The sequence below is a fragment of the Astatotilapia calliptera genome, chromosome 6, assembly GCF_964374335.1.
Source record: "Astatotilapia calliptera chromosome 6, fAstCal68.1, whole genome shotgun sequence".
In the NCBI taxonomy this organism is placed as follows: Eukaryota; Metazoa; Chordata; class Actinopteri; order Cichliformes; family Cichlidae; genus Astatotilapia; species Astatotilapia calliptera.
This window is the reverse complement of record NC_137427.1, coordinates 17737287-17753957: the sequence shown is the minus strand read 5'-3', so window position 1 is coordinate 17753957 and position 16671 is coordinate 17737287. Positions and strand designations below refer to the sequence as shown.

Below are 16671 nucleotides of genomic sequence, written 5' to 3'. Positions count from 1 at the left end.
TAAGTCATTATTAAGGAGCCTTTCTAATGACTCACAGGCCTCTACGGAAGTAAGTAGAGTTGATGTTTGACTAAAGGTACCGGCCATGATGTAGGCACTATTTAAAGTGTACACATGGTTTAAGAGCTGCACCTCTGTGTGTGTTAGCAGTGTGTGTGGGGATGCCGGGAACCAGAATATGTAATCCAGCTGCTTTTTTTACATTCCAGGAATGCCTCCCACAGATTATTCCCTGCCCCTACAAGGAGCCAAGCCAAGCCCAGCTCCTCCTCCCTCTTTCTTACTCTGGGAGCACTCACACACAGCACTTTAAAAACACTAAAACACTTTATCTGCCTGATTTGACTTCTACATATGTATCATGTCCATGTATTCTGAAGCAAAACTCTCTCTTCGTCATTGGCACTGATCTCAAACCTATTAAAAATGTGATTTTCCCCAAAACATGCCAGGAAAACCTTGGAATCACTTTTCTGTATAACCAGACACTCAATTTTTAGGAGTTACATCAAGCAGCATTATGGGGAGGGATGAGCAGACGGTGATGTGGCAGACCACTTTTCTTGGCTGTAGAGTTTTTTCCAGGGAAGAAGGCATCTCGCCCCCAGAGTACCTGACCGATTCCAGTAAATTGCAGCTTTTTCTGCAGCAAACAAAGTGCTTCACTTATAAAGCCGATATTTTGCTTTGCAAATGATCTGCCTGCGCTTGAAGATCGAACAGTGACTGTTGACACAAATAACCTTTGCATAGACCTGGTTAATACAGTAAGCTAAAGTATGGCAGTTTGTCAGCGTTAAAGCATCCCGACAATTCAAGGCATTATGATCAGGAGAGCGGTCAGGCTGCAGCGAAACTGATGGAGTACAAAGATATGTATCGTACATATCTGCGCTGCATTCGGCCCATTAATATGAATTATTTATCATCATTATTTTGCTTTTTCAGTCATTTTTGTGTTAGAATCATTCATGAATTGTCTGGTTAATTTTTAATATGGAATTTAGGTTGAATAAAAGGGTGGTGGTGGAGGGGGCTGAAAGTTGTACAACAACCACACTCTAAATGTGTGTGGCTCTCATCACTGTGTCTTTCTTGCTACTATTTAACTCCACATGTTGTAGCACACTCTCACACTTGCTCTTTTTGTTGTTTTCATTTACCAAAGTGTTATCATCACAGTCAGTCTGGCTGTAGTGAGACTGCATGTGATATATTTTGTGGCTTTTTTGTAAAAGGTGCTATCAATGTGTTACAGATAGATACTTTATTGTGCAGTCAGAGTTTCCTCTTCCTTTCAGACATATTATACGTTCTAAAACACACACACACACACACACACACACACACACACACACACACACACACACACACACACACACACAGGAGGAAGCTATGCTTTTTCATGGTGGAGTGATGGAACCAGCAGGCTCCACCCCCAAGCAATGCTCAAGGCCAAATTCAAACATCACACCACTGGTTTGGCACCGCCCTCGTGCCAGCCTCATAGAAAGTGGTGAGATGTGACACGGGCTCCTTAATATATTTTGCTCACACTCGACATTCACGGACCAGCACTGGGTGACTCTCCTCTGTGATTCTGTCTCCTCCGGATTCTTTTTACGCACAGATACAACCGCGAACTCTTCCTTCTTTTTTCACATCTGTGCGCGCAGCTGACTTCTATTTTGTAGCTGACAATATAAGAAGAAACGGGACATGTTTGGGATTTGGAAGGGACTCGCCGGGCTGTCCGCTTGCTGGTGTTTGTTGATGCTTATTCATTGTTTGCCTCAAACAGGTAAGGAAATAGATTTCACGGTAACTGCATTTCCTTTCTCGTGTTTTTTTCTTTTCTTTTTTCTTTTTTTTTTTTTAATGAAAGGTGTAATAACCTGATTCTTTGTATCGGTACATAAAGATATACAAGTCAATAATTTTGACGATAATTCCACAACGTGGTTTACGATTTCTGCATATATGAATGAATGTACGCACGGCGTTTTGATTGGTTCGTTTCGCTGTAAAATGAAACAGAACATCCAACCATGCTCGACTTGCCGGCCGGCTTTGAGTTTCGGGTGGGCGTGGCCCAAAAAGGCCGTTGTCAACGAATGGACCTGGGAGGGGTGGAGGGTGCGGCTGAAAGGCGAGGCTTCCTCCTTCAAGCGGGATGCAGGAAATTGGATGCAAGAAAGTCTGCATTTTTACTGTAGCTGCGCACATTTGTTGAAAAGTATCCGAGGAAATAGCTTCGAAGTACTTTTACTGACTGCATAAAGAATGAGTTAATGTACATGTTAATGGACAGTTTGGACACTCAGAGGTTTCCAGGCCTCACAGAAGACAGGATGTAGCCTACGTTTTCCACTGTGACGCAAAATGGGGGAAACTGAGCCAGAAGAGACGCAGAAACCTTTGAATACAAATATGAACTAAAGAGAATTAACTGAACAAAGCAGATAATAAAAAGGCGGATATATCCCATAACTGGCTTAAATTGAATATTTAACACGAGGAAACATTAACATTCATTAAAAAGGGAATGAAACATTCATTTAATGAAGATTCAGTATTTAAAACGTGTTTAATTGTTCCCTCATATCATTAGCATTCAGGCTTTTGTGCCATGTTAAGTCTCGGGCTGATCCTTACATCGTACCATTGTCGTCCTCAAACATGGTCACTGAATGAGTGAACTCCCTCGGAGGAATCAATGTTCTGCAGCACAATTTTGCCCCCTGCTTCATTAACCCTCCCTAAAATCTGTACTCTCCAACAAGAGCTTTTCAGATTTCCGCTTCCATTCATCATATTTGCTAGTGTATGTATAGCTGTGCATGTCTGTGTGTGTGTGTGTGTAATAAAAGCCTTCGTTTTCCTACATGGGAGAAGAAACCTTTACAATGCAGTGACTCACAAATAGAGACACTTTATAGTCTTGCCTATTTATCATTTAGAAATACCTCCAGCTTTAGAGTATAGGAATCATTCACGCATTAACATAGTCTTTTCATAGGCTTAAAATACTAAAATTATTTGAAGGTTACAAAGTAAAGCATTGCAAGTTTTGCTCTTCTGCAGATGGCCACCTCACTATCAAGTCTTGCACTTGTTCAAAGCATGTTTCAATCTAACGTCATTCGAGCACATTACTGTCTTCATTTATCAGGCAATGACTCCACTGGACTCAATAAAGTGCAGCTACATGACCGGACTAATCATCATAAATCCAGACCTAATGCACAAGTGAGTGCTGCCGGTCCTCGTGATGGATATCCATCCTGGTTATTAATTAACTGCTGGGTATATGATTGAATAAATAAAACCTTCTCTTTATGAAGGCTTCTGGTGTGTGTATATTGCAGACACGTACCACAGAAAGACAGCAATGCATTGTTAGAGAACAAAGTCTCATGTAGTCACAAGGGATGATTGTTGTCACTCAGCATTGTGACTGATTCTGTAAAGCCAGTTTCTGCTGTCAGACAAGCTTCAGCTTTACTACATTTTGAACTGAACCATAGCGGCCGGGCATGTGTTTAAGGTAGTGCCTGAATAGCCTTGTATGGTAGTGTTGTATGTGTGAGGTCTGGTGGCTTTGAAGGTTTATACTGTGGGTATAAATAGAAACTGGAGGGTGCACTTTCTCTTGCAGAAACAAAGTACGCTCTACCTGAGCTGTCTGACATCCTGTTCAAACTAGTAAACATACTGGCAGTTTGTGGTCTTAGGTTTTAAGGCTCTAGCTGACTAGATAGACTAGAGGTAGTTTTTGATGCAGTAGTGATACTTCTGAACTTAGTTTTCAGATTATAAACTGACTAAAAGTGATAAAGATCAGTTTCTATTTAAACTGCAGTGTTCACAAATTTGCTTTATGACATGTTATGAACAAAGTGGCAAACGAGGCCACGAACCGTTGGGGAATTTTTGAACATTGAGGTCTAAAAATGTCAAACACAAAACAGAGAGAACTTACCAGTATATCACTGTCATCAGCCAGGTGCAAACTTTAATTTTGTCTCTGAGAAAGACTTACGGTAAAGAGTTCATGGAAACCTCATTTTACTTAGCAGTCTTAATGAGAGACTAAAGAGACTTGTGGGAAACATTAGCAGTGGAAAATGAAAACATAGGCTTGGGAAGTTTATATTTTCCACCCATGGGGACGAGGTTGAAAGTTTAAAGATCGGGAAGAAGCAGCTTTTAACCTGCTTTGGTTCCTCCTTTTTTTTTCAGTGGATTCAATTTAAATGGCTGCTTCATAAAGGGGAAATGAGTGCGAGTTCTTTAAAGTTTGCTGTAGATGTAAAATGAGCACTGAATAACGTGCTCTATGTGCGTTAGTTCTTTAGTATGTTTTGGAAAGTCTGTTCCTGGAACCTCTGCTGGCTGTTTGCCAGGCTTCATCCTATGTTTGTGTCAGAAGTGGACATGCAGAGCGTTTTTTTCCCCCCTTTAAGGGAAACTGAGACTCAATTAAATGTTGCTAAAATAGCAAGACAAGAAATACAGTACATTTCTCAATTCAGTGTTACTTTTCACAGTGCCAGAAAAGCAGGGAGGCAACCCTTGGCCACATATCAAGTGTTGAGAAAGCATCCTCTCTTTGTGCTATAACCATCCGCACCAACTTATCGTAATCAGTCAGACCTGTTCTGTTTCTTTTGTAACGCGTCATCACTCATTTACACTTCTGGGATGACAGAATTTCTTCTGTTTAGAGCCTCCGCCTCCATCTGCGGGTCACTGTGGTGATGCTGTTATGAGGAATGCCACTTTGGGACCAATCAGCAACTGGTGGTGTGATGGTTCAACTCCTCCCATGCTATTGTCTTAAAGGGATAGCCTGACAATAAGCTAAGCCTCCAGGTCACAGGAGGGACAGGCACTCAGGAGGGGATGGAGGATGACGCATATTTGGGGCAGTGTCCGGCTTTTTTTAATGGCTATTTCACTGAGGTGACCGCCGCGACCTGTGAGCCTGAAAGAAACCATGGTCAGTTTAAGGTTGCAAAGCTTTAAACTTTTAAACACAGTAGTGAAACGTTTGTCTCCTACATGAAACGATGCTTTGCCATGGTCCATCTGTACACATCTGATGTGGCACACGTTTAAGCCACATAAACCAGGGTATTTACCCAGATAAACAACTCTTTGCTGAAGAGAGAAACGAGACTGAATACATTTTCTGTTTTTGTCTATATCTTTTGACTAAGTTTGTAAAAACTGGGCCTTGCATGTGAATGACTTCGGGGGAATAATTCTTTGTCCAAATACTTTATATTGAAGTCACTTTGATTAGTTCTAACATGAGACACAGTGTCAATAACTTAATTTGTTAATTTCCTGAGTGAAGCAATAAGAAAAACCTGTCTTTGACTCTGAGTAACACATTAACAAATTTCCTTTGTTAGCACATTTGGATTTGTTTTCTTTTTTACACCGTTGTTTGTCTGAACTTCAGTGGCCTTCAGTTGTAATTTTTTCCCTCCGTGTGTATTTTTCAGTCATTCAACAGCACAGTAATAACATTTTTTAGGGCCAATAAGCTGTGAGCTAATTGATGAGTGCTGATAAGAAGATCTGGTGATATTGAATGTAAACCAGGGTGGCAGTTTGTCCTCACGTCACACTGAACTCCAGTTGTGATTTTTGTCTTTCACAGATGCAGCCTACATATGCAACGCCAATCAGTTTAAGTGCGGAAATGGGAGGTGCATCACCCGCAGGTGGATTTGTGATGAAACTGATGATTGTGGTGATGGAAGTGATGAGCTGCCCGCTAGCTGCGGTATGTTATCACATATCAGCTACACCTTACACTTGGGATTCTTGAGGTTTTTTTATGCTTGACTGACCAATTTCCTGATAGTTTTTTAATATTTAGAAAATATTTTAAAAAACAGAAAGTTCACTAACTTATAATTCAAATTAAAAAAAAGTTTTGGATCAAACTGTCACCACAGGGAATCAGAAACACATTAACAAAGTCACTGCAGCTTCTACAAGTAAATGATTGTTAAGCTTTACGACATAATAGCAAAAAGCTGTGTCTCTCTGTGGTCACGTGAAATGAGTCACACTTCATGTTTCTCTCCTCAGGAGTCAAAATCTGTCGGGATTCGCAGTTCAACTGTGGCGATCCCATGAGCCAGTGCATACCAAAAGACTGGCAATGTGACGGCAAAGCCGACTGTACTAACGGCGCTGATGAGAAAAACTGCAGTAAGTTTTCTACCAGAGCCGAGTTTTTCTACACCTCAAAGTTCATGCTAAAGCATCCACAAACAAGACACGACTAACTGAAAGTGTTTTTGGCAAGAATGAATTTTGTTCAATGTATAATAATAATATCTCAAAAGGGATTTGAAGAACAGACTTAAAGTCAAGTAATCTTTAAAAAAAAAGCTAATACTAGTAGTGTATTTATAATCCTGAAGTCTAGTTAATACATATAAATAAATATGTAATAAGTGTTGTTATTGATATCATAATTGATCGATTTCTAACTCCTATCCTCCTCTCATGTTTCACCACAGCGGCCAAGCAGTGTGACGACCGTGAGTTTCGTTGTGCCAATGGCCAGTGCATATCCAAGAGCTTTGTTTGCGACAGCGACAACGACTGCTCAGATGGCTCAGATGAGGCGTCCTGTCCCAAACCCACCTGTAACTCTCGCTCCTTCCAATGCAACAACTCAATGTGTGTGCCTGCGATATGGCGCTGCGATGGAGACAGAGACTGCTCCGATGGGTCTGACGAGTGGCCCCAGAACTGTGAAGGAAGGAAGCCAGAGAAGACGTGCAGACCTCACGAGTTCCAGTGTGCGAATGGGGACTGTATCCCTGGCAACTGGAAGTGTGACGGAGAGTTCGACTGCCAGGATCGTTCGGACGAGGCTAATTGCAGTGAGTTTTTAAAAATTTCTTTATTGTTAAAGCCAACCTGCACATTACATTTTTAATGGAGACTGACAGTAAATATTTTCTGGAGGTACTGGTATTATGTTTCTTCTTATTCTAATCTCTATTCCATTACTCTCTCTCTCCATCTCTCTTTTTGTGTTTTCGTTCATTTACCTTCTTCCTTCTCTTCCAGCTCATTCCACTTGCCGCTCAGATGAGTTCCAGTGTAAGGACGGCACCTGCATTAACAAAAGCCTCCAATGTAATGGACGTGCTGACTGCGGGGACCTCACTGATGAGATTGAATGTGATACAGGTAAAAAGATTTCATTCAGTTTCACCCACAAACTGTAATCAAAAGCTTCTTTCTTGAAAAGAAAGAAAGTCCCACATGATTACATTGCGGTCTCATTCATACTCCCCTGGTCTCTTCCACAGTATGTGAAGGCCCAAACAAGTTCCAGTGTCGCAGTGGGGAGTGCATCGACACGGAGAAAGTGTGCAACAAGCAGAACGACTGCAAGGACGGGTCTGATGAACCAGCGAAAGAGTGTGGTAAGTGAAGTCATCTTGTACACATTCATGGCTGCCAGCCTGTAGGGAAATATGACTAGAATACCTGACTTGACCTACATAGCTTGTGGTTTGAATGAGTAAATTCCCGGTCAGCTAAGGATTTGGTTGTCGTGAATATTATTTGAAAGCTTTTTGCCTGTTTGTCTCTGCAGACAACAATGAGTGTCTGACCGGAAATGGCGGCTGCTCTCACTACTGCAACGATCTGAAGATTGGCTACAACTGCTCCTGCCCTGCTGGATACAGGCTGAAGGCGGACAACAAAACCTGTGAAGGTGAGCGGACGGAGACATTTAAAATTCTGCCTCTTAAGAACCAGACAGATCGTAAACATGTCATTTAACAATGTGCACAATAGAAACAAACAAATGAGCCAACTTCTTCAATTCTGCAGACATTGACGAATGTGCTGAGCCAGACACTTGCACTCAGATCTGCATCAACTTGCCAGGCAGCTACAAGTGTGATTGTGAAGAGGGCTATATGATTGACCCTGCGACCAAAACTTGCAAGGCTGAATCAGGTAATATTAGAAAGAAAGCCCACTTAAACCCACTTAACGCTTGATCCTGTGACGCAACCTTCAGACAAGACAAGCAAGTTTAACCAAACTGACCTCCTCTGCCTCCACCAGGCTCAGTGCCCACCTTGTACTTCACCATCAAACACGAGGTGAGGAAGCTGACAGTGGACCGCAGCGAGTACGTGCGTGTGATCCCACAGCTGAAGAACGCAGTGGCTCTCGACATGGATATGCCAAACAAGATGATCTTCTGGTCTGACCTGTCTCTGAAGAAAATCTACAGGTAAGAATCTTTATCTGTGTCCTTTCTTTTTTACATTTCTTTATGAGTTTCTTGCTTCATTTTGCATAGTATGGAGTGGCTCTCATTCAATGATGCAGATGAAATTAATCTCTCCACTCTTGCCTTCCTCCAAACAGCTCTATGATAGATGTGGCTGGCAATTCCTCTCACCACAATGTGGTGGTTGAAAGTGGGATAGAGGCCCCAGAGGGCATTGCGGTGGACTGGATCCATGGCAACATCTACTGGACTGACAGTGTTTTGAAGACTATTTCTGTAGCAACAACGGATGGCGGTATGAGGAAGACCCTGATCGCAACGGACCTGGACAAGCCACGAGCCATCACAGTCGATCCAGTAAACAAGTAAGTGTTTAAACAGACATCACAGCGAGTACGTTTCCTTACATTAATGTCACTAGATCCACTGAACATATAACACCTGTTCTTAAACAGCTCCATTGGCTTCCAATTTACCTCGGTGTCGATTTCAAGATCCTGCTTCTCACTTTCAAAGCGCTTCATAACCTTGCTCCTCCACATCTATCCGATCTTCTCCATACATACTCACCCCTCCGTACACTCCGCTCTTCTTCAGCTTCCCTTCTGTCAGTTCCACCTGCTCGCCTGACTACCATTAGACTCAGAGCCTTTAGTTGTTCTGCCCCGAGACTTTGGAATGCACTTCCACTTGCTCTCCAGACCACACACTGTCTCACCACTTTTCAATCACGTCTCAAGACTCATCTATTTAGAATTGCATACACCTGATCTGTCTGAGTCCATTTTTACCTTGCCCAGTTTTTATATTTGCCTTTATACTTTTATGACTGTTTATGTCTAAATTTTATTTTACCATATTTAATATATATTTTTTGCTGCTATTGCTCACGTGTTTTTGTAAGGTGACCTTGAGGGTCTGAAAGGCGCCTATAAATAAAATGTATTATTATAGTTTGACATGAACTGGTGCGTTTTGTCTTTAGCCTCATGATTTCTTTACTGTGTCCTCTTTAGTTTGATGTACTGGACAGACTGGGGTGAAGAAGCTAAGATTGAGAAGAGTGGGCTGAACGGTGCAGATCGCACTACTTTAGTAAAAGACAACATTGTGTGGCCGAATGGCATCACCCTGGGTAAGCACAGCTTCCTGAATGCATTTTTAGCAGTGATTTTTATTTACTGTGTAATGAAAATATCGTAGTCAAAACTATTATTTGTGTGTTTCATTTTCTTACCAGACATGGTCAACCAACGTCTATACTGGGTGGACTCCAAGCTGCACTCTCTCTCCAGCATCGATGTGAATGGAGGGGCCCGACACAGTCTCATTATTAATGAGGAAAAACTCTCCCACCCACTCTCCCTGACAGTCTTTGAGGTTAGTGATGAAGGCAGTGTATTCCCAGATTAACTTTGACTCAGTAAGGTCAAAGGGATTGTTGTTATTTGATTAAACTGCCACTAAGGATGAATCCTTTTGGTAATGATTGCAGGACGGGAACCACAAATCTGCCTGACTTATTGGCAACACTAGTTGTTTTCTTAAATTGCTAAAACCAGCCAGTCCAAGTCTAACAAAGTTCACGGAGGGTTTTTATCTGAAATGGTTTAACATACAAAGCCAGAGCTTCAATTGTTGAGCACCGCACTAATTCTTAATCGGTTTAACTCAAGTTGTATTTCTTTCTAAAAACAGGAGAAAGTATTTTGGACAGACATGAACAACGCTGCTGTGTTTAGTGCCAACCGCTTGACAGGAAGCGACATCACTGAGCTGGCAAACGACCTGGGCCAGCCAGAAGACATCATACTGCACCACAACCTGAAGCAGCCAGCCAGTAAGGAAACATTTGTACATTAGAGATATTAAAAAATAATCTGTGAAATTAGAATCTTTTTTTCTAATGCCTTCCCTGTTTTATTTTAGGTTCGAACTGGTGCACGAATGGAGGTTGTGAGTTCCTGTGCCTACCTGCCCCTCAGAACGACCCACAGTCTCCCAGATACACCTGTGCCTGTCCTGATGGCATGGTCCTGGGACCTGACATGAAGAAATGCGTGGCAGGTAAACGTCCGCTCCTCTTGTTACTAAAAAAGATAGAATTTGACATCAAATCCTGAAATTAAACCCTTTATTTTTATTTTGCAGAAAGCACAGCTGCGCCTCCCAAAACTGCTGCTCCGCTCCCACCAAAAGGGCCCACAGATCCTGCTACACCCAGGCAGCCAGACCCGACCACAACTACAACCACCAAGAAACCCACAACTACCTCTGCTGTGCAGCCTAATCAGAAAACAGAGAAGCCTGCCGTCACTGCTCAAGGTACAGAAACTTTCTTTACATTTTTAGACACTCAGATTATTGTTCTCATCCTATTTATGATTTTTTTTTAAATTGTGGCCAAAAACACTGATATGGTATCATATTGTATGTATGTATTTTTCTAACTTTTGCCAAAATAGAATTTATTATTTTGACATTTACTGTATACTGGCACTGTTACAACTGTTACAACAACAGAAAGCTAACTACTTACTTACTGCCTGGTTGAAATGACCAGTAGTAGTTTTATTGAATGATATTTATTTATTGGGTGATATGATGTTGAGTTATATCTTTATGGGTAATTTTATGGCTAACTTCCTAGACTCACTCCACTGGGTGTGACGCTAAGCTAACTGTCTTCTGGCTCATGTCAAATAAGATGTTATCGTTTTTTAAGAGACTGTATGAAGAAAACATTTATTTTCTGCTTTTGCAGGTGACAGACAAGCAGCCGTGCAGCCTGAAGAAGCCCCACCCTCCCACCCTGTTGCTCTCTACGTTGTGTTGCCACTGAGTAAGTCCTACTTTTTAGCTCTTCACAGCTCTCTGTGAAACAAAACATGATATCTTAAACCTGCTCACTTACTCAAGGATACTTAATCTGCTCTCTTTTTCATTGAATGGCATTGTAATTCTTCTCTTCTGCAGTGATTTTGGCTCTTCTGGTATTTGGAGCAATGTACCTCTGGAGACACTGGCATAGGAAGAACACCAACACCATTCACTTTGACAACCCCGTGTACCAGAAAACCACCGAGGATGAGTTACACATCTGCAGGAATGGCTCTGACGGCTACGTGTATCCTGAGGTATCTTAACCTAAAACCATTTTAGAAATATTGTTTCTAAAAAAAAAAAAGATTAATTAATCAGTTTGAAAGCTTTGCTCATACGATGTTGCTCCTTTTTTTTTCCAGCGGCAAATGCTGAGCATGGATGACACGGATATGGCTTGACCTGCCAATGAAGAAAAAACTCGTTTTATTTGAAGTGCTGGAAACAAGAACCGCTGCTTAACAACATCATTCCCTTTCTCCGTTGACCTCATTGTGTGGCTTATGTCTCTGACCTCAGCACTGTGCCGTCCAAGCCTGCAAAAGGGTTGAAAGAAAAGGAAACAATCTTTGAAACTTAGGAAAATAGGGCATAAAGCAGTCCGACCACTAAATTATTACTAAATGAAGGACTATTGGATAGTTTCAGTAGATGATGTTCTTAGTCCTGGAGCCGTGATTCTTTTGATGCTATCTATGTTTTTTATGCCTAAAAAACATAGATAAAAAAAAGATACAGATTGTTACAACACCTTTAGGTGCCGATTTACGAGCTTAACTTGAAAAGCTTAAACCATGTTGTCTTAACACTCCCGTAAGCCTTCCAGTCACACTCTTTTAGGTTAGTGAAGTTTATGGATGCACATACAGTAAATGCCTTAGTAATCGCACTCCACTGATAGTCTTCACAGCATCATATATAGCCTTCTGTTATCCTGCATACAGAGTTTGACAGTCAGTCATTTATATTGCCGTCATCTCTAATGTTTTCTGTTTGAATCCATAAGATATGAGTGTGGTGGATTACATATGGTTTACACTGTAAATCACCAAAGCTGCTACGTTTTCTGAAGTTAACCAAAATGAAGAAAATGCTTGAAAATCCTTTTTTCTTCTTTTTTTTCTGTTTCTTGCTATGAAGATAATTAAGGTAAAAGTGATTGTAGATGATTTCTTACACAGCTCTATGAACTGTTTCTGTATATATTTTCTGTAAATATATCTTGGTGTCGTCTTTTTACGTTTGTAAATTTTAATCGAGAAACACTGTAAATAGGTAATAGATTATTTTATTTATTTATGGAAATATGAGAGCTACGGTTTTTGATTGTTGTCTGCTGGCTGTGAATGTGGTACTTACTACATGTTAAGTGAGGTGTTTTAATAGAGGTGGGCTAACCTCTACGTCGTGCAGCTGTTATTTAAGTTATGTCAGTCAAACCTTTGCGTACGCTGCTCAGTTTCCCGGACAAGTCACCACACCTGAGAACTCTTATTAGCATTTTAAGGTTTACACAGCAGCACTGAAGAAACTTATTATTCCTTACTCCTTTGCTTTTTCAATACAGCCGTGAATCAGATAACTTATTTTTCTTTTTCTTTTACTGTGATGTTTTGTTTTGATTGTGGGATTGAGGCACATACAGCACGACTGTACACAAAGCATAATGTTCTCATTCAACTCAGAATGTATGTATATCTTCTTCTCTTTGTTAAATGCACATATCTTTTTTTTTTTCCTTTTCGGTTGTGTTGGTATTTTTTTAATAAAATACAAAAAAGGAAATATTTCTAATGTCTCCCTTGGCTCATTTTTAAAAAAGAGATAGCATGTATGAATGTGGTGCTGAAGTACTGTAGTCTCAGGAAATGCAGTGCAATAAACTCCATAAACTTCTCACAGGTGAAAAAATAGTGTAACCATTACATTGAGAGCCTCTGTAGTGTAATGGTTTACACATTTCAAGGGAAATATCCCTGGTTCAATTCTGGGATGACGACATCTGCATTGGTCAAGTAATAAAGTTGTTGCTGTAGCTTCAACCAACCTCTTCTGCTCTTCTCCACAAACTTAGCAATAGGTGAAGTTGTGCCAGAAATTTCCATTGTGTTTCAATCTCAGGAGGAGACACAAGTCCCTCGGGGGTTGCATCAGAAACAGTATCCATCTGTGAATAAGAAGAAGCTGACAGTAGGTTTGTAAGTACTACACAGCCCTAGTGTGATGATTAAAATTATATCATACACAACATACCTCATAACACAAGCACCTTCAACCCTGGGGACACTTGTACTTAGACCAAAGAACAACCTGAGCTATTTTTGAAGGTTTCTGAGTGAGGTGTATTAATTAAAGAGGATCCACAATGGACGTATTCACTAATACCATTTTTATAAGGTTGTAATTTGAAGAAAAACCCCTGATGATGAACATAGGGAGACTTATAATAGTCGGGAAAAAAAATCTTTCATCCTCGAGCCCAATTCTTTTTTCAAGTGGACGTTTAAAGCATTTAAATGTGAAGCTGATCACCTGGCTGAATGTTTGCCCTTCACTGCCAGGGCTAATTATTTAACACAACATACAATGGATGTCTGTTGACCCTGTTTTTCTTTTGTTGCCTAGAAATGCTGCCATTACTTTCCAAACACAATAAAATAAGCACACACAGTGTTTAATAGTGCTGCAGCTAATAACCATTAAACTCTCATCCAGCAATTCTATTCTTTGTATTTTTCCAGAGAACAATGGGGAACTTTGTGTCCTTAAGCAAACATAAACAAATCATTTTTATCACATTCAAATAAGCGTCATTTCACCTGTTGTTGGGTTTTGTTTTGTTTTTTTACAGAGAGACATGTGGTTTAAAACACTTAAATAAAGAAAAGCCAATACCCTCTATTCATTACAACAGACAGGGGCAGCTTTTTGATTCGGTTACAGCGCAGCAGAGAATAATGCATCCATGTACTCTAATGCTTATTTTTCACCGGGAACTTAATGGCTGTCCTAATTCTGCAAAGAGTTTACTAATGGGACTTGAGTTGGTGGTTTATATTCTTGTCTTGTCATCTTAATGGACAAAAATTAAGTTTGAAAATAAACTCTTTTTTTTTCATCTCTGTACTGAGAATTTCCGAGTGGAATTGCTCTCTATTTACCCATATGCATATGGATATCCATTAAAGATAAATGGCCAAACGCATTATCCTTAATGCCCTGTGGTCAAGCAGTACACATGCATAATTCAGCCTAAGTCATTAAAGAAAAGGAAAGAAAGTGCAGCACTGTTTGAAGAGTCCAAGATGGCCCGACACACTAATAAACAAGAACAACCAAAACACATCCCCTCATAAATCTAATAACCCTCCTACATAACTCTGGTTCTCCTCTGTGTATTAAAAGGGTGCAGAGAACACTAGTGCTGGTCACTAAGGAAGAGGTGCTGTATCTTTAATAGCAACTAGAATAATTCATCCAACTGATATAGTCCACTTCATGGAAAAATTAAGACACACTGCAAGTATATAAACCAATGACAGAGACCATGAAGACTTGTTAAGTAACAGCCTGATGAAGCCTGCGCCTCTTTCGGCATCTAATTCTATAGTCGGGGAGGAGATGAAAACTGAAAATGACAAAAAGAAATAAAAGATGCAAACTGGAAATATTTAGGAAAACACCATCAGTTTATGACACTATTTGTTCTGTGGTATGAGACTTATTTTTTATTTGTTTTTATCTTATTTAGTTTTTATTTTTGTGTTCAGTTGGCTTAATTTCCAGAGTGTTGTTGGTATTGTTGTGTTGTAAATTTATCGTAAAGAGTTTGTTGATCAGATTAATGAGTGGCTGTGGCACAGTTTGCTGGTAGTGACAGGATAGGCAGGACTTGTCAATACTCAAGAACACCAGGGAAAGACAGAAGCTGGGTGGTCCAGGCAGTGATCCAAGCAGGTGTTGAGGGAACCCACTTGAGCAGAACGGCTGAGATGCGACAGGGTGTGGAGGGGAGCAGACAATGAACCAGGTGATAGGTGTGACTGTCATCAGGCCTAACATTCTTCTAATGACAGAGCCATCGAGGCAGGTAGTCCTCCTGGAGTTGACTGCTCGCTGGGAAGATGGGATGTCAGTGGCATTTGAGAGGAAGAGGGAAGCTTACATTCCTCCCCGAATGAGGTCAGCAGCCAACAGTTTTCCAGAGAGCCACTCTACAGGTCTATCAAGCTACTGGGGATCAGGGAACTGCACAGCAAGATAGCCATCAGGCACATCACTGATGCAGCTGAAAAGACACCAAGATTGTTGTGGACCAAAAGGGTGAACCCACAAGCTACCTTTATACAAGTTGGGACTGGTTACCCCTGACTGAGTTGTCTAGACAAGGGCGGATCATATTGAAAGACCTGAAAAACCAGAGGTTACACCACTAATGATGTGTCTAGGTTGCAGCATAGGGTGTGAGTCAAAACTCAAGTTTCACATCATTGTTACTCTAAGTTTTTAAAACAAGAGGTGCAGTGATCAGCACTGCTGCCTCACAGCAAAAAGATTGTTTAGCGAAAGTTGTGGGGGCTGATAAACTCAGATAAACAGTTTTGTATTTTGTTGCAAAGTGTTGAAGTTAGTAAAAAGGGCCCGTTATCTAATCTAGACTGTAAATTACAGCAAGTCATATACACTCACTCACTTCCTTACTGTATCATTGTGTTGTGAAAGCACTACTCTAAGGTATGCTGAGTAAAAGAGAGTAACAGTCATGCTAACCCATAAGTTCCAATTCATATATGTGGTATACTTCTGTGTTCTGCACAATAAACAATAAAAAAGGTCTTTCTATAAAAGCTAAAAAGTAACATCATGATAGGACAGAAGGAAGTTAAGTGAGTTTTCCTCATAATACTCGGCTGATTTTAACAGAGAAGTAAAGACATGATTAAAACTAAGTCATAAAGGTTTAATTTTATGGACTGTGCATGCAGCACAAGTATTACTCGTGTGATGGTTACCTACTGTACTATCTATCTGTTTGCATATTAGAGGGATGTCTCTTTGCCAGGACACAAAGTAAGCCATCAAAAGATAAATAACATAAATAATTATTGGACTTATTTTAGGACTGTGTTTATGGCATATCATAAAGAGAACTAAAGTGTGATTTGACGTCACGTTTGGGCCCTGCTCGTACGATGGTACATGCTGCATCATCGTCACGTTGACTCACTGGAAAGCTGTGGTATGTTGTCTGTCAAGAACTGGGATCCACATTCCACTTGAAAATTTCCACACCCAACAGTCTCACATCTGCTCGAGGCCAAATGTCATCTCTATATTTTGCACAATTGCTTTTCAGTCAGCTTGTGGTTGCATATTTAAATCAAACGATTTGGCCTGATTGCATGTACGGTAAAACAGCATATCCAGAAAACTAAACCTTATTTTTCCCTCGCCACCAGCATCACTGTTGACACTCGGATAGTTTGCTTGAGAAC

General features: G+C 40.6%; 1 protein-coding gene across 1 annotated transcript; it reads left to right on the top strand.

Annotated features, from left to right (window-relative positions):
- The first annotated feature begins 1483 nt into the window (after positions 1-1483).
- Positions 1484-12966, top strand: LOC145429438 (low-density lipoprotein receptor-like). Its single transcript, XM_080302857.1, has 18 exons — positions 1484-1801; positions 5672-5797; positions 6109-6231; positions 6546-6914; positions 7105-7227; positions 7350-7466; positions 7640-7762; positions 7882-8010; positions 8122-8293; positions 8431-8658; positions 9310-9428; positions 9534-9673; positions 9992-10133; positions 10223-10360; positions 10445-10618; positions 11058-11135; positions 11270-11430; positions 11539-12966. Exons 1-18 carry the CDS (start codon positions 1720-1722, stop codon positions 11575-11577), a joined length of 2583 nt encoding a protein of 860 aa, XP_080158983.1. The 5' UTR covers positions 1484-1719; the 3' UTR covers positions 11578-12966.
- The last annotated feature ends 3705 nt before the right edge of the window (positions 12967-16671 follow it).